Source organism: Aristolochia californica, unplaced genomic scaffold (genome assembly GCF_029961685.1).
Source record: "Aristolochia californica isolate CCGP_79_NKW_82.1479 unplaced genomic scaffold, dmAriCali1.0.hap1 SCAF_9, whole genome shotgun sequence".
Lineage (NCBI taxonomy): Eukaryota > Viridiplantae > Streptophyta > Magnoliopsida > Piperales > Aristolochiaceae > Aristolochia > Aristolochia californica.
Genome location: NW_027182290.1, coordinates 32,167,181 through 32,185,728, shown reverse-complemented (window position 1 = coordinate 32,185,728; position 18,548 = coordinate 32,167,181). Strand labels below are relative to the sequence as shown.

The 18,548-nt window shown below is 37.9% G+C and overlaps 2 protein-coding genes across 4 annotated transcripts; one reads left to right on the top strand and one right to left on the bottom strand.

Annotated features, from left to right (window-relative positions):
- The first annotated feature begins 840 nt into the window (after window positions 1-840).
- Window positions 841-8,795, top strand: LOC137940225 (phosphoenolpyruvate phosphatase-like). Of its 2 annotated transcripts, none has more exons than XM_068785169.1 (10): window positions 841-964; window positions 2,359-2,567; window positions 3,672-3,872; window positions 4,885-4,996; window positions 5,113-5,336; window positions 5,832-5,970; window positions 7,146-7,366; window positions 7,506-7,627; window positions 7,728-7,889; window positions 8,380-8,795. In XM_068785169.1, the coding sequence occupies exons 2-10, from the start codon at window positions 2,376-2,378 to the stop codon at window positions 8,453-8,455; spliced, it is 1,449 nt and encodes a 482-aa protein (XP_068641270.1). In that variant the 5' UTR covers window positions 841-964; window positions 2,359-2,375; the 3' UTR covers window positions 8,456-8,795. The 2 variants fall into 2 exon arrangements, with proteins under 2 accessions (XP_068641270.1, XP_068641269.1); XM_068785168.1 differs by lacking the exon at window positions 841-964 and adding an exon at window positions 1,042-1,227.
- Window positions 8,796-9,480: 685 nt separating this feature from the next.
- Window positions 9,481-17,768, bottom strand: LOC137940438 (synaptotagmin-5-like). Of its 2 annotated transcripts, XM_068785503.1 has the most exons (14): window positions 17,693-17,768; window positions 17,188-17,344; window positions 16,672-16,776; window positions 16,508-16,558; window positions 16,265-16,385; window positions 15,525-15,652; window positions 14,557-14,658; window positions 14,383-14,457; window positions 12,644-12,723; window positions 12,412-12,562; window positions 12,091-12,321; window positions 10,254-10,550; window positions 10,055-10,168; window positions 9,481-9,873 (listed from the first exon to the last, which is right to left on the bottom strand). In XM_068785503.1, the coding sequence occupies exons 2-14, from the start codon at window positions 17,290-17,292 to the stop codon at window positions 9,727-9,729; spliced, it is 1,707 nt and encodes a 568-aa protein (XP_068641604.1). In that variant the 5' UTR covers window positions 17,293-17,344; window positions 17,693-17,768; the 3' UTR covers window positions 9,481-9,726. The 2 variants fall into 2 exon arrangements, with proteins under 2 accessions (XP_068641604.1, XP_068641603.1); XM_068785502.1 differs by having other exon boundaries at window positions 17,188-17,762.
- Window positions 17,769-18,548: the final 780 nt, after the last annotated feature.

Below are 18,548 nucleotides of genomic sequence, written 5' to 3'. Positions count from 1 at the left end.
ACCTTCAGTATCAAGAGCCGATCAAAGAAACTCTTAATGACCAACAACAACGGCATGCTCTCGTGAAAGCATCATAACATCCTCTTCCGCCTCTTCCCCTCCGTCCTCCATCAAGGGCTGCACTGCAACCGGGAGGGTGGCATCAATGGATCCCAATGCACTTGTCGCAACATTGCCATCTGCATGGGTGGGTTTGGTGAAGACGGTGCACAGCAGGAGTGCAAGCAGGCAGATGGAGACGAATGAAGTCTTGGCCATTGGAATGGATGGGTTGATTTTTTGGGTTTCAAAGATGATCAATTCGCTGCAGCTTGAAACGGATTGGCGAGGAAATCAAGTTTCTGTAACCTAGTATTTAAAGGAGAGTTTCCTGTTGGCCTTGGTTGGTTCTTCTAAATTCTCTAGTTTTAGTAAATGAATAACAGGTCTAGGACCGACGACGAAAAAAAACCAAAAAGAAAACGTCTTATTAGGGTTGTTTTTTTATTAGAAGCACAATTAGAACCGTTCAATCTTCATAGACGCCTGTGAAAATCCTAAGCTAATTAAGACATTCTTCCTGTTGATGGACAATTTCAACTTCTAACTTAAAACTAAAATTGTTAAAAATGAAGATTAAAAACATAGAAGCGAGTATAAAAATCTTTACCCTTTACCTGCATATCGTTCAGTAGATAGAATGGATCTTTACCCATTCAAGAATGGTGACGAGCTTAACCTTAACAGTTGGCTCGTGACATTGACCTCAAACCTGAATAACCGCATCCTCGTATAAACTCTAGAATATTCTGGCGCAAAGAGACGTAATTGAGATGGTTTTTCCAAAATCACATCACGGCCTCCTGGTTGGTCCTAAAACCGACACACCGCACGCTACTACCCTCAGAGGCGTTTGATCGAACAGCTCGCACACTCAACTCCGACTCTGTGTCCCCTCGTATGAAAACGGCGGCGAGGTGTCGTGGTCAGTTAATTTTGTCTAAAAAAAAAGCAACATTTGATGATATTAGTGTCTCTATTTAATACTAACTGTTCCGCCAAATACTAGCGAGATAATTTGAATCTGTCTGTAAGAAATGTTCCAGCTATTTAATCGTTGATTTTCAAATGGTAAAGATCGTCGATTTTTTTCGTCACGTTTGATCGAGGGCTTAATTGGGGTTGTGCGAGTTGCCACCGACGGAGCAGAACAGTCTGATCTCTGATCTCTGTGTTAAATTACGAGAGGTACTTGTCCGAAGAAGAGCATTGTTGGTCTTCGTCTGCTCCACTCTGGTGTGGACTCTGATATCTGAAAATTATGATAAACCCATCACCGTTTTTTAACTCCATTGGTGCATGTTCCTGTCTTTTTCAGCACGGAGGCCGAAGTAGTGGCAATGATTCCAATCTGTAATCTGTGATCTTTTTTTTTTCTCCGTTACAGAATAGATATAAGAAAAAGTGAGGCTATAACTCCACGAAGTCAATACCGGAAATTTTGATAAGTCCAAGTTGTAGGAAGCCGATGATGCTCCGAGGAATCTCGGAAATTCCTCCGTCTTTAGACACTTCTCGGTTTCTGTTAGATTTCTTTTTTCTATATTTTCTTTTGCTTTTTTTGTTTTGCTCTATGTTGTAATGAAACTATGGATGTTGTGATCATTTATTGTTGCTCGGTATCTCCTTCTGCGTTCTTTTGGCCTTGATCTTGGTAGTGTCACATTTGATGGCATCTGTATTGGTTCGACTTCCTGTCCGCTATCCTTTTAGGTTGCATTTAGTGAAACCAGCTCTTTACTTGGCAGCTTGTTTCTGGAGGCGGTTTTGTAGTAAGTCGGAATTTGTATTGGTTTTATATTACGATGACATCTTGAAAATTCGAAAGTGTAGTTGTTTCTGATGAGATGAGGAACGAGAAGTTGTTATACTTCTATCATTTCATTGAAGATGATCGTAATTGCTCAAATTTCCATCATCAAAACTCAATGATCCACCATCAGTCATTCTGAGCCATTATCATCGTATTGAAGCCCTGGATTGGGTTAAAGCGCAACGAAATGCTTTCCGAGCTTATCAATGATTCAGATGAGACCATATATGTAGATAATATGTCTTGTAATATGTAGTAGCCTAACTCTTCTGTATTCGTGATTGACAAGTGTTCTTGGTTTTGAGTTAAATTTAGTGATCCTTTTCAACAAGGTCTAAAGCTTCTTATGTTCCACCTAAGTATTTGTTTGATTGCATTTTTTCTTTCTCCAGAAGATTTCATATTTGAACTTTTTTAATTGTGCACTGGGTACTACTTAGAAAGTTTACTCTATTAATTGCTTGGTTACAAAATGTTTGCTAATACTGCTTCTGTGGTTATGTCAGGTTGACAATTTGCAAACATGCTGGAGGCTTCTGCCAGGAGGAATTTGTTGTTTCAACTCTCACTTGCATATTTCATCTTCTTGAGCATTTTGGAGAACAGCAGTGCAGGGATAACAAGTTCTTTTATTCGATCTGAATGGCCATCTGTGGACGTTCCTCTTGACAATGAAGTATTTGCTGTTCCAAAGGGTTATAATGCTCCACAACAAGTAAACCATATGCTTCTGAATAAGTAGCTTCTTGAATCATGTTTGGAGGTTCATATTTCATTTTGAATGTTAGATTGAACTCCGTTTCATCCTAAAATGACTAGTCATTTAACTTTTTCTAACTCAAGATTCCCCTTCACGCTCAGACTTGCACATAATAGGCCTAAGACATAGGCATAAACTCCCAACGTGGCAACAAAACACACAACCTCCACCTAGCAGAGCATTGGGCCTCCACCCATGCACATGCTACTCTGATACTATTGTTAGATTGAGTCGTATTTCATATTGAAATCACTAGCTACTTAGGAAGTCTATTGCCTAATCTTATTGCCTAATACTATTTTTTAACACTTTTTCAATGTAGGACTTTTTCCTACTCAACAGATCTCATATACTAAAATGAGTAGATGAACTACCTCAACCATCACAGTTTGTTGAAACCCAATACATATGGTGTACCGCTCAATACACCTGATTTGGATCTTCCTAGCTTTGTGAATAATGAATATAGTGTAACTACCTGATCCGGCTAGCTTCCTAGCTAGCCAAAGGAATTGGTCTAAGTCCTGTTTTAGAACAAAAATAAGAGAATAATGAAGTATAATGTAACTACAACTGGCTGTTGAAAGAAGCCACTTGCCTTCTGCTTTAATTCACCACCTTGTCTTCTAGGATGTGAACTAGTTTAGATGGAACTTAAACTTGAGTGGGTGCTTCTTTGTAGTTAATTATCCAGAAACCATGTCAAAGTTGTTGATCGATTCCTTGAAGCCAGAATCATGGGTCAATTTTGGTTTCAACTATGAACCTGCTATTGTGTTGCAAAAATTTGTACACATTGCATGGGTTTTTCTTATCTTTCATTTGGGTATTAGTTTCACAAGACCATGGGGTGCTGCATTTGGGTTGCTTTGGGTTTCTTTAGAAAGTTGAGGAGATTTTGCTGACATATTATTCTGCAATGTTTTGAACATGCTTATCAGAAGGATATTGGTTTAATTAACTTTTCTGTTCACTTTTTTTTTTATGCTTATCTCAATGTTACTTTTGAAATACCAGATCTGAAACTGTATATCATGACTAGCTTAAATAATGGTTTAGGTAAGCATCACCCAAGGTGACTATGATGGAAAAGCTATTATTGTGTCATGGGTGACTATGTCTGAACCTGGCCGAAGTGAAGTTCTATATGGCTTATCAGATCACCAATATGATCATAAAGCCGAAGGACATTTCACAAACTATACATTTTATGGCTACAAGTCCGGTTACATCCATCATGCCCTTATTGACGGCCTTGAGGTAAATAATTATTTCTATTCTTATTATTTGTTATTATCAATTCTGTGGTGCTGAAGTAATTATTACAGAGATTGATATTTTTTTTACATTCTAAAAAATGACATTGTGATTATGTCATTGATTGAACATTTATCTCAAATGGCCATGTGGAAGGTTTCCTAATATGAAGTCTTGGTTAAGTCTAAGGGGCATCTTAGGTGTCTGTGTCGTAAATATTGAAAAAGGGTCTCTAGAGTTGGTTTTGTTTGAGGAATTTGTACTTTTATCAACTTGTAATGATGATTTTTATTTTTTTTGCTTGTAAATTTTTGTAGTTAAACCACATATTATGGGGTGTATTAAAAATCTGAGAAGATCATGTAAATAAGAGAAATTACTCTCATTATTCACAAAATTCTCTTTTCTTTTTTGTACTCTTGGTTTAAAACTTGTGCTGCGTTTGATTTGTCCTCACTTTTTTTTTCTTTTTTTCTATGAACCTTTTAGTGTCTGTTTTGAGTGTTTTATTGATTAACAAGAGTCAAATCCCTAAAGGAAAGGAATAAAAGAAAGAGAAAATAAAAGATTATTAAGTATAAAAAGGGGCTTTTGGATCAGTTTACTGAATTGGTCGAAGTTCGGGACATGGGTGATATGCAATTAATTTTGGTGCAAATGTCCATGTAACTGAATGTCCTTCTCTGGTATCATCGCAAACAGTATGTGTTTAAAGAGAAAATAGTACAAAAAGGGGCTTCTGGAACCGTGACTGAATTGGCTGAGTGTGGCACATGGGTGATATGCAATTAATCTGCTATATTGAGTAACCGAAAAAATTTCTGTTCAAATCTTCATGTCACTGAACGTCCATCTCTAGTATCTTCACAAACTGTATGTGTTTCAAAATGAATGGGCAACAATAATTTCTTTTTTTTCCACAACTGCAGAAGTATTCTGGATTTTTCTTTGGATAACATCACATGCTTTTGAATTTTTGTGAAACCTGACATTGCCTTTTGTCTCTTATCTCTAGTACAAGACAAAGTACTACTATAAAATTGGAGAGGGTGATTCTGCACGAAAATTTTGGTTTGAAACACCTCCAGAGATCAGTCCTGATGCTGCTTATACCTTTGGGATTATAGGTAAACTTTTTGTGCATACTTGAATGGAGTCAGGATTATTTGTTTTGCTTCTAGCCTTTTTCTTTTTCTGTGTAGAAAATTTATGTAGTCCAAATCTGCAATTGTATTACCTTCAGGTGACTTGGGTCAAACGTATAATTCTCTTTCAACTCTTGACCATTACATGCAAAGTCATGGACAAACTGTGTTATTTGTTGGAGATCTCTCTTATGCTGATAGATACACTCATGAAAATGGTATCCGCTGGGATTCATGGGGCCGCTTTGTTGAAAAGAATGCTGCATATCAGCCATGGATTTGGACTGCAGGCAATCATGAAATAGAATATATGCCTAATGTGGTATAGTTTCTTCTTACTTTTCTGGATAAGAAGCAAGTTGATGATGCTACTCTTGTATATGTGTTTTATGTGTCCTTTTTCTTGGACAGTAGTAATTGTCCATTTGTTTTTTTATCTTTTTTCTTTTTCTTTGCTGTATCTACAATTTTCTAGAAAGATGGACCTGCATATTGTCCAGTTGGCAATCCATTGGTTTTGGTGCTTTCCTTACAGATCAACAACTCTGAATTTATCTTGCTATCTTAACCGTGTTTTAATAATTGTGCTCCTATGACATTTTTTAGCTTTATTATTTCATCTGAAGCTCATAACTAGCTTTTCCGTAACTTGCTGATGTCTTCAGATGGGAAACTTTTACTTATTTTTGCTATGTTTGATCACTTTCTCCAATAATGTTCTATCCATTCTACCACTGTTTCCTTCTTTTATGCTATGTTACTTGAGAGTAATACTGTACACTTACATTCTAATGTTCTTCTTGTGTCTATGGATAAGGGGGAAGTTATTCCATTCAAATCTTATTTGCATAGATACGCAACACCTCATTTGGCTTGTAAAAGCAGCAGTCCTCTCTGGTATGCAGTCAGGCGGGGATCTGCTCATATAATAGTGCTATCCAGTTATTCTTCATTTGGTAAACCTTCTATTCTTATCTGAAATTTGTGTATCTCCTTATGTAATGGTGCTATCCAGTTATTCTTCAGTTGATAAGCCTTCTATTCTTATCTCAAATTTCCATGACATATGCATCTGGATGCTTAATAGTCTGACTTCTTAGTTTCTACTTATGTTTTGTTGTTTCAGGATCTCTTCATTGTCTTCGTTATACAGCTGAGTCTTGTTTATGCTTTTATGAATAGCAGTTGCTAAACTCTTGATACTGTCTAAAATTAAGACGGATGTTTTATTTACAAGGCTATATGAAGAATACTAAAGAGATAATATTAATTAGAATGCTACCATAAATGAAAAAAACAACACTTTTTGCTAGTACAAGAATTATTTGTTAGTGGCAGGCAATATGCAACAGTTCATGTAAGGTGGCCGTTCAAGATTAAGCAATTTTAGAGTAGGATCCATCCATAATTGAGGTCATTCTAGTGCTTTATGAATATTTCATGCATGGGGCCAGCATCAGAAACCTTGGGTGTATTTACCCTTATCAGAGCCTTTAATTGATAAAACTCAGTTAGGAAACTCCTTACTCATGACTTTATATGGTTATGTGAACATTTACTGATTGCATCTCAAGCTCTCCTGTGGCATAAAACGTTGGTTGTATTATTTGTTTGAGAAGCGTGTAGTACTTGAGTCCAACCTGAACAGGTTCTGCTGGAGGTTGAATTATCCGTAGAGAATTTCAGTGGAGTGTATTAAGTAATTATATCACTTGAGATGGTCCTTGGAGAAGTTGATCTGGTCGAGACACCTGTTTCCTCATATATTAGGGAAAGATTGATGAGCTATGGCCGCATTTACTGCAAGGATTATATAAACACATAGGTTGAACTGATCATGATGTGGGTCTAGAGAACTAAAATCATGCTGGCACCCCATATAACAGTCAAGAAATACCTCTGATCCTGTTAAGAAGAAACAACAGTAAAAATGATGAATGAGCCTGTACTAAAACTATAACTGCCAAATTTTCTAAATGCTGATAGTCATAAGATGCTTATTTTGGTCATAGTTTCTTGAGTTTTACTTTATTTCTGACATTATGTAATCTATTATATTCATAAGTGAACGAATAATGAGGTTGGTTGTCATGTATATTTTTGGCTAAAGGGTTTGGAATAATTTTGCCAGTAAAATATTCTCCTCAATGGGTATGGCTGTACAAAGAACTGGAGCGAGTGGATAGAGAAAAGACACCTTGGCTTATTGTTCTCATGCATGCCCCGTTATACAATAGTAATGAAGCACATTACATGGAGGGTGAAAGCATGCGTGTTGCTTTTGAGAGTTTGTTTGTTCACTACAAAGTTGATCTGATCTTTGCTGGCCATGTGCATGCATATGAGAGATCGGTATGAGTGTTCTATTCTCTGGTTCAAAAGCCTGTGCGTTATAATTTGTTTATATTGACTATTTTATGGTCATTACTGGTAAACATTAAATGATCTTTGCAATGAAAAGAAATGAAAGAGATTGAACAATGTTATGCAGTATCGAATCTCCAATATACACTACAACATAACAAGTGGGGACCGTTATCCTGTACCCGACAAATCAGCTCCTGTGTACATCACTGTTGGTGATGGAGGAAACCAAGAAGGTTTGGCAGGAAAGTAAGTCTGCTTCAGGATTAATGTTTTTCACTCTGTTTAGGTTCACATTTTTGCCATCCACGTTGTCTTTGCTTGTTTTACCTGGTAGTACATTGTGTAGGTTTACTCAACCACAACCAGATTATTCCGCATTCAGGGAAGCTAGTTATGGTCATTCCACATTGGAGATAAAGAACAGGACGCATGCCTTCTATAGGTGGAACCGTAATGATGATGGGAAGGCTGTGGCAACAGACTCGGTTGTATTTCTTAATCAGTACTGGTGAGTACTGGATATGCTTATAAAATCTTGCTTAGTTTGATTGAACATGTTTGTTTACAAGGTTTATGACTTCTACTAAGATACTTTCAATGGAAAACTTTGGTGTTTTTGCATTGTAAACTAAAGACCCTATAAGTGGAGAAGAGCTCTAGAAATTCAACCTGGTTGAATTTTGGGTTCTTTACTATTACTTAATTGGAATCTGGAAGGCTCCTACATCTGTACAGAGAAGATTCCTCTTTTAATTTTGAGCCATATTAGTAGTTCTACCAAGAAATCAGATTTTAGCACCCCAAATTAAGGAGACATTAAGAATTTCCATATCTGAAGTAGAATAAAAATGAAACATAAGCTAAAGATACCGATGGTCTGAAAATAAACATCAAGAAAGATATCTTTGCATTGTTGTCCACTACCTCCAGCATGTCAATGCAGTGCTTCTATTTTTTAGTATGGGCTAATAATACGGTTATATTTTTGTTTTTTGCAGGGCAAGCAATCTCCGTAGAAGGAGATTGAAGAAGAATCATTCTACATCCAAAATTAGCGGCCTTGCTACGTACTGATGTGATAGTTTTTCATATTCTCTTAGATTAGCTTTGAGGACAAAGCAAAAATTTAGATGAAAAAATGTCCAGCGACATGACTGGGAGTTCTGGACAAACACTCAAGCCACAGTGGGTATGTGATTATTAGGACAGATTGTTGTTCAACATGGTCTAGATGATTGTATTTATTCTCGTTGATGCATGTTTAAGGGACATAAATAGTTGGTCATCTGTTTAGCTTGATATAGATTCTGAAGTGGCAGTATGATTTTTTGTATTTTCTATATTTTAGCATTTTTAGCTTGTAAGACCATTACCTTCTGTTTAGCTTGATATAGAAGATTCTGAAGTGGCAGTATGATTTTTTGTATTTTCTATATTTTAGCATTTTTAGCTTGTAAGACCATTTCCTTCTGTTTACAAATAGAGAAATATAACAAAAGTTGAGTTTTGAAACGTGCTGAAACAAAAATGAACGGAGAGAGGAAAACAGTTAAATCAGTTAAATCTTAAACACAACTTTTGCAGGTTTACTGTAAGCAGAACATTACTTGATTAAAAGAGCAGAAATTTGATACCCTGAACTTATGAGGGATGCCATGTTGCAAAAAGAGTGTTACTATGCAGAGAGAGAGAGAGAGAGAGAGAGAGAGAAGGTTGGAACATACACCTCACAGGCCTGAGCCTTGTCAAACACATCTGTGCTTTTCCAACTCCAAAAACTCACTTCCTTTTCCCTTTCGTCCAACTTGAACTCTGTTCTATCTAGAGTAAAATTTGGTTTTCTTGATATTGAGCAGACAAGGGAAGACATTGATGTGTCCATAATTACACCCTCTGGGCTTAGGATGATATGAGCTAATGAACCAACAGTCTAAGGAGGGACTTTTTTTTTCTGGGAAGCTTGCTTTAAGTGCTTCTAATTACACGATGACAAACTTCTTTTTGTCACGCAGTCGACCCAGATGGAGTTGCAAGAGAAAAAATTACAATTCAGAAAATGCAACATGATCCCCACAACCTGCCTGGATAAAGAGAGCATATTAAAAAAAAAAAAATACTATTATGATAATTTGTGCTCAACATTGTACAACAGTGAGAAGTGACAACTCTACTAAAAAGTCTCTAACTAGCTCAAAGACAATTAAAAGCCACTACACCACGGCACAACAAACATGTAGTAACCAAAAAAGTTTATTTTTTTCTCGTTAGCGGATTAGATATAGGAGGCATGATATAAAACAATAGCAGTCGTTTGGGACCAAAATGACAGCTTTCATCTTCAGCATTCAGGAATCCCGGTAAATTGGCTGCGGTGTCCACTTGAGATGCAAATTCAGTATTCCTGATTTGGCACCATCTAGAGGAAAAGAGTCCTTGTATTCACCCTCCAGTATAACCCTTGTGAGTGTGAGGATGCATCTACCAATGTAGTCCTGAAGCAATTGAAACAAGTACTCAGTACCATCATTTTATGCAATGGCCCCAAACCCATTCAAAAAGGGAAGAAAAAAACCCAAAGCCCCAAACCCATTGATGTCCTTACTTTAGTTCTGTTTAACTTGCCACACAGATCAAGCCAAATAACTAACTGATAGAAGAGACTTTTTACTGTACCTTCCCAAATGTATCATGATCATACACTTCCAAAATAAGCATGTCATGTAAACCATCTTCCACGACAAAGTCAAATGTCTGATTCCAGGCTGGATTCAGGCTATCATTCACAACCTGCAAATGCCACCAGTTCAGAAAATTCGAAAAACAAACTCAAAGATAAAAAAAAAAATGTGTGGGAATTTCTGATGCAAGCTACCCTTGTCTTATTTTTTGTTTCTGTTTTCTTCATTTGCAACACAACAAAAGGGTCAGCTTTCCCCATAACATCCATTGCAGGCAAATTTTCTGCTGATATGACTGTCACAGAAAGAACTCCTCTCACAATAACATCCCTCTTCTTGCTATTAGGTGTTCTATCAATTTCTGAAACCTCTAGTCCATCTGCACTTTTGATGACCTTCTCCAGGGAAGTCATAGAGAAGTTTGGGTTGGCAAATGGGTTCAAAATTTCATTCTCCATCCCGTAAGGAATGTAAAGGAGTTCCAGGTGCACCTGAAAGCAAAAGGATGAAGTAACAGTTATTGGGCCAATCAACTTTCAGAGATATAGAATCACAGAAAGGAGTATCCAGAGTCCACATCAACATTCTTATAATGAACACTGTTTGAAAAATCAAATTATCAAATCATTCTTCAAACTTATGGAACTGCGATAACATTATGGGTTCTGTTGCAATATGCACTAGTTCTTCACCATTCTTTGAGAAAGTTTTCATGAAGAGACTGGAAAGTGTCTTCATAGAGAACTTTTCATTCCTTGCCCTTTTTCTTGAATGGTGAAGATTTTATATATATAAAAAAAAGGGGTCAAATACACACAGCAGATTGAAAAGGCCAAATCCCAAAGAAATTGAACTGGGAAGGAATCCCTTAATTTCTTTAACCTGGAAAATAGCCTACAACAAAAAGTTGATGGCCAGAGCCACCTCTAGCTAAAAAATCAGGTCAGGAATTGGCTGAAGAATGGGCTATGGAGCCCATTAAAGCCAACTGAAGATTCTTCATTCCTTAGCAAATCAATTATAATATCGCAGGGCTAAAAATGTTACACCAGTGTCATTATCTGAACATATCGTGATACCCATCTCTGAACAGGCCAGATGACTATAACAACTCTAGGGAGAGATCAAAGAGAGATATAAGAGCCTCTGCACATTTACTAGGTAATTCCCTGGTCAAGGATAGGTGACTTTCTGGAACCATGCTGTGTGAAGCTTCAATCTCTCATTTTGTCCTTCAATATAACCTTTTAACCTTTTAAGGGGTCTCCCCCCTTGACCCCAGGTACTACCATGGGTGCTTAGCTTCCTTTTCTAAACTTTAATCTGTATCCACAACTCCCCCAATCGCCCTCAAAAAGAAAAGAAAAAAAAAAGAAGAGAAAAATGCATTGGACAAACTCTATTCAAAGATGTGTCATCACTTGAACCAGGTTTAAGTCCCAATCTCCTCTAATCATATGTTGGATTAAGAAATAGTCCCTCACATAATGGAGTAAAACTCGACTCGGTCAACACCCTGCAAGGTGGTCGGGTCTGATTGAAGTGGGTCAATTTGGTTTGAACTGCTTTGAACTGGGTTATATTTATATTTTTAAGATACAAAAACATTTTTAAAAACTTAGATCAACGGAGATTTCTCCCTCCCTCCCTATCAGCCCTCTTCTTCCTCCTTTCCCCAGGTTTTGAAAGATGGCCGGGGGAGGGGGGGGCTGGGGCTGGAGCACCTCTCCCTTCTCCCCTTCCTTCTGCCAGCAGGGGGAGGGCCGAATGAGAGGGGAGAGCGTGAGCCCCCTCCCCTGTTCTGTGTTGCACAGGGAGAATTTCCCTGCCCGACAATTGACAAGTCACCTGGGCTGACTGGGATAGGTCAGCCAGTTCACTCGGCTTGGTCAACCAGGTATTGACCCACTTCCAGATCTCAGTCTATATTTGACCCTCAAAAAGGGGACTGTGTCTGGTTGAAGTACCAACATTAGCAACTAGAACAAATAAAAAGAACAATAAAAGCAAAGAACACAACTCTATTCTTACCTGACCCCGGTACTTATTATCTCTTTGGATTTCCAAATCCTTGACAAGGTTCAGCCATACATCTTTCACCTTGCCAGGCTGAAGCTCCTTTAGCCTCACTTGGGCACACCCAATGAGCTCAGAAGTCTGTAATCCTTCATCATCATAAATTTTAACTACCACATGTTGAGTTTCTGCATCTTCAACCACAAATTCGAAGTGCTCATTCCAAATTGGGTTCAACTGGTTGTTCTGCAAAAAACAGATAAATAATCTAAAACTAACAGGTATTAAGGACTTAAAGGAATTTTCTGTAATTAAAAAAGTATGGTGGGAACTTACTATGACTTTACTGGTCTTCATTCTATCACGTAAAGGTCGTACATATACTACTGCATAAGGATCAGACTTTCCAATAACATCTTTATTTGTCAAATCCTTTGCTTGCACAAGCTTGACTTCAAGTGTTCCAACAGGTTTGAGCTCCAGATCACTGAACAAGTTGGGTAAGTTGAAAATAATCTGGAAGAACCACCATAAAAACACTTTAAAACAAAGGACGACAAGCATATACCTATAGTCCCCAGGCAAGATGGGAACCACTTTCCGTACAGGCCAGATTAATGAATCTTCAATTGCATCTCGAATTGTTCCCTGCAGTAAAGAATCATCAGATCTCAATTAAACAAAACAATGCATGAAAGCAATCATAATATTAAGCAGACTAAATGAAAAGACATACATAGATCAGATGAAGCTTTTACACAAGCAGTTGTTGTGCAAAGTAAACTAATAAAGTGCAACTGGACACATGGAAACAACAAGGGATGCTCCTTCCAGTTTATAAGTTCATGATAGACAAAGACAGCCACAATCAAAAGAATTTAAAATTTTATTTGTCGTTGACTTGAATGCTTAGGTATCTTCATTGTTCCAAAATCCAAAGATAATATGTTTCTTTTTCTTGATGAGCAGCTTTACTTGTTTGAGATGGAACCCACATTTATTAATTCTTCTTTACAAACAATAATGATGACGGGAGGCAGTGAATCAAAAACCAAAGAAGTGTAGTTTTAACAAGAAAAGGGAATGGCCAATCACCTTAGCTAACAAAAGTGCATACAAACATTCTTTTCAAAAGTTTGGATTTACATAAATCAGTCAGTTCAGAATAATAATTATTATAATATGATCAGACCATTGTCCCAGGTCTGCCCACAAATAACAGCAGATACAGGAAAACAACAATGTTGGGATGCAAATCAAACCCATTAAAGTCCACTGCTAACTCTCAGTAATCTGGCACTGCAAAATCCAATAACATCCCAGAATTTCAGGAATAAACAGCTGATTCATGCTCAACCAATGACAAAAAAATAGTAAAAGTGTACCATTTCAAAAATAAAAAGTAAAGTGTATCTAATCGCTGAACTAGAAAAACTAGTTCATTCATGATAGGAGTCTCTGCCAAGTGAATGACACTAGATAGTGTGGCTCTAATGAGGTAGACGAACAGGCTTTGATCAATGGGACTAATAGGGGGCCAGGTCTATCGAGTAGCCTAGCACAGCAACAACCATTCTCTTTCTTTCATAAAGTTCTTATTAAGAAAGAAAGAAAGAAAGAATATAAGAGGATCCCCAAAGAGAAAAACTAGAAAGAGGAAAACAGAAATATACAATTGCCAGAGGGTCTGAGACGTCAACAATGAGACATTGCAGTTAAATTCCTTCTCTTGGAATTAAGAAACATTATAGAGGAGAAATAGATTAAAGATGGAGGGAGAGAAAAAAAACTCAAAGACTGAAAGCATCCACAAGGAAGACTTCAAAGCATGAAATTATCCACAATGTTGGCAGGTCATGTATTTGCTAGAGAACAACAAGGGAGCTGACAGATTGATGAACATTCTGCCGGTTGACTGGAAGCCGGTGATAGAGATGCTCAATTTGAAAAAGAAAAAGAAATGAATTGCCACCTTCCAATTTTCCTCTATAAAGTAAATGTGATCGTGAAGAATTCCAATGAACCCCACAAGAAGAAGATTTTAATTTGCATAACTGATATTGTCACTATATGAACTAGTGACCCAGGTTTTTGACCCCAACATGAGGTCCAAGCTCTAACATAGACCTGCAGGGCCATGACACCAGGCCTGCTGTACATGCAAAAGCCAGCCACCACAAGGGCTAGCCCTTGACCCCAGACAGCTATTACCTGTACTCAAGAGGACGCCACCAACTTCTAGAATAAGATAAGTCCATGCATGCATCAGAATATATACCCAAACTAGAAAAAGGGAGTTGCTTGAACCTCAAGAGCATCACTAATCCCAGGAATTGATGATATATCACCTCCAACGATCTTAAGTGTGAAGTCCAGTTTTTTCTGCATTTGAAACATCAGATTAGTAAAATAAAACTTGCCCTGCCAATTCATATGTTTCACCTGAACAAGGAATCTAAAACAAAAATATTGAACCTTTACCTTCTCTCTCAAAGAATAACACACAGCTCCAAAGCAGGGGAACTCTTCCACAAGGGGCTTAAAGATTAACCGGAAAACCCCGGTGAAGGCAATATTCTTGACCTAGATATGAAAATTAGAGGCCATCATCCAACAGTGACATGAGAGCAAAACACCAATATCTAATGCCATATGACTCAAAATCACCGCCTGATATCCAATAATGCTTTAAAAAGAAAGTACGATCCAACTCAGGCATCCATGGGTACATCATTGAGGTAAACCAAACCAATTTAACTGGTTGGAACAACCAAGATAACTCACTTCACTATTGTCATTAATTTTAATTAGTCCTCGGTTTGCAAGGTCAGCTGTGCACAATTTGGATCAGTTAGAACATTGGTTTTTAGGTTGAACCGGCCCACCTACAGTTCACAAATATTTTCAACAGGTTCGACTGGAACAGCTCTTACCAACTGCTTAAAATGTTGACCTTGTTTATTTTACAGACTATCCTAATTAAATAGAAATAGTCCCAAAAGAAGTTGGAGAACTACTGCAACATGACTTTTTTTAATTAAAAGAGACATTTGTTCATTAAGTTTTATAAAAGATGGGACACAAAAAGTTTTGGTCTTTTGGACTTTTTGAATATAAATGGCTACAGCAGTAAATAAATGAATGTATAAAAGACTGTGGAAACACAAGCGCTCTTCGATAACATATGAGGCTGACAGACACATAAAGATAAGAAATAGACTTAAAGCTTCCTCCCTGATATCAAAAACTATTCTGGGCATAAAAAAATGCCTCAAATTTAATGTACAATTAGAAAATGACAAACAATTTTTTACAGATTTTAAAGAAGCCACTGATTGACATTGTCCATTCAAATATTTATTGGTAATTCTGTAACATTACAGAAACAACTTAATTATGAAGAATGAACAATATGATCACCTGAATAGGTAGATAAACAATAAGTTCACCTGTACAGGTAGAGCAACACCAAGTCTAGTTCGGATATCAAGAATGATGCTTGGATTCCCATCATACTGCAACTCCAACTCCATGGTGATCCCTTTCCCATCTTTACCATCTTCGAGAATTGCAATTCCTAAGGAGTACGCATGAGATGTCAAGATACACTTGAGTACATTTATGATTGCAATAATGTCAGGACTTTCAAACACATAAAACCATCTTCATTGATGCAGATGAGTAATCTCTGAATGAAAGTTCCAAATGAAGTATATGCAAATTACTCAAAGAATCCAACAGTTTCAATGAATGAGAGTTTTTAATCAATATAAGGAAATCAAAGCACATACGAAAGAATTCTCAAAAAATTTTAGACCACAAGAAGCAGGTCAATGTTGGTTACCAACTCCTAAGCAGTTCTTTCAACAACAGAAGATGGAACCTATCCTCTCTATTTTTCAGTTGAATAGATTTATCTTGTCCAATAATAAAAGAGCACATTATCTGCTACACGGATCTATGTAAGTCTGTGCCTACTTTTTCTATTTTCTCTCTGATTGAAGGTGGAGTGCAGCCCATTTCACTTGATTCATTTCGAGCTTTGCACACTCTTCAAGAACTAAATACATAGATGAATTACAAATTATGCTGAAAGGAGAAAAACAATTTTAAAATCATGAAGGACTTCTAAAATCCAATAAAATTTTCAGCTTGGAAGGTAAATCATGAATTCCGATAGCTAACAAACCTGTAAATTGTGGAGCAACAGTTCCAAGAGTTAATTTAGAGAACTTCAGAGAAGACAAAATTACTGGTCTATATTGCTCAAGAACAGGCTCCACAGAAGTTTTAATAAGTTCAGATGCTGCCTGCATCAAAATGTAGATAAACAACATAAAACACTCACACTGATGTCACAGTATTTTAGGCATCAATAATAGCAGCTAAAGGCAGTCTAAACAAGGAAGAATGAGAAGAACGAACAAGGTACCTCATTTACAAACGGCCAGATTTTAGTAAGTTCAGCATTAAGCCAATTCAACTGCAAAAGAAGAGTGAGTACTATCAATCCGTTCAAAAGAAGTTCACAGAAAATCATACGATAAACTAAATGGATCACAACATGCAAAACAAAAAAAAAAAGAGCTAACCAACCTTTTGGCGCTGTGAGAAGACAACCCAAGAAGGATAAAACTCCGGAGGAAGGATCTTCCTTGAGTCCTCTACTGTCATCCTTGCAAAAGCTGCAATAGTTGCGGCCTATAATTAGACATAGGTATTTCCGGTTAGTTAAAGCCTCTGAAAGCTTGATAGCTATCTGTTACACAAGTTTCGATATAATAGACAATGGTAAACACCAAAAAGGGTAACATGAATGTTTATCGATATGCAATTTAGAGCAGGCACAACAAAACTTTCTTAAGACCTCCAAATCGGGTAGGAAGTTCTAGCATTCATACTAAATGAACAAAAGCAAGTAAATATAACACTCGTTCAGCGGAGCAAATTGAAACGGGTGATGGTGGCACCACCTGATAATTGACAGACAAAAGAAATCCTCACCCGGATTCCGGGAAAGAAGATAATATACGCATCATTTCGTAAACAAGATCAAAGAAAATGAACATGTCATCTCATAAATATGAGCAAAGAAAGCAGGGAAAACCTTACAAGATCAGAACGGCGTTTGGATCGATAATTCTCCGAGTGAACAAAAGCAATCACGAGCCCCACCCCAAAGGCAAGTCCCATGATCAGACCCAGAAAGAAAGACATTTTCCTTCAGTTTCAAGATATGCCCACGAGATTTTCAAGGCGAACGAAGAAGCTGTGACAGAAAACGAGATTAATAAGTGGCTTCTTCCTTCCTTGTGGACTTCACCGAACCTGTCCGAAGAGTCGTACAGACGGGAAGAAGAATCCAAAACTTGTTTTTACAACGGTGATCAACCCAAAGGGGCCCACGAAGAAGGGATCAAACTATCGCCTGGAAGAGTTACGTGGGAGGTCGGCCGAAAAAGGTAATTCGATTGTAGCAGCAGGAGCGGATTCCAATGATTTGCAAGATCTCAACCGGCTATTTATTGTAGTGGTCGAAGCCGACGTCATTGATCAATGGAAGAGAATGCGGGAAAGAAGCGACGAAATGCGAATCGAAGCTTTTGAGTTGTCTTACCAGCTCTCTGGAATTATTCTTAATAGGGGATTCACTGTTTTGTTCCTTCGCGGGGAAGATGAAGCATCAAATTACGATGCCATTGCCAAATGAATCGCAACATGGTAGGTGTCTTAAGAGGTCTGCCGTCCACTCACGACAAGTAATGCCGAGGGCTGGCGTCTCCTACCCCCGTCGCGTATCTCAACGTATCGGAAATGATTACATCAGATAGTCGCCCGAAAATAACTAATTTTTTTTTCTCGAGTTCGAAATATGATACGTATATCATATCGGTGACACACCCCTGATGACCACCAGTGATTATCTCAACTCTGAGTAACGATTTTACGTTTGAACAGGAAAAGAAATGGAAATATGATCCACCAATTCATTACTCAAACCAATCAACTTAATGTAAGTTTTTGTTCACTAATTACAAGTCCCAACAATGCAAAAAAAATCATTTCGCATCTCCCCTTAAAGAGTCATGGATGCATGTAGCACAATTAATATGTGTTACATTTAGGTAGGGATGGCTTCGAACTGAACTGGTTCGCGATCAGCTCGGTAGATTTGGATCTCGAACAGAATTAACGAGCTAAGCTCGACCGAATCAAGGTTTGGCTCGAATGCTCGCGAGCCGGCTCGTTAACTAGCTGAGTCAAGATCGGGAACGAGAGCAGGAGCGAGAGCGAGGGGTGGGGGGGGGGGGGGGGGGGGGGGGGGGGGGGGGGGGGTGGGGGGATTCTTTCTCCCCTCCTCACCGCCGATTCCCTCCCGTCCGCCGTTGTCACTATCGACAGTTGCTCACCGCCAGCCTCTGTCGTCTTTGGTTCGATTTCTTCCTCCCCTCATTTGCCTTCGCCTCTGTTTC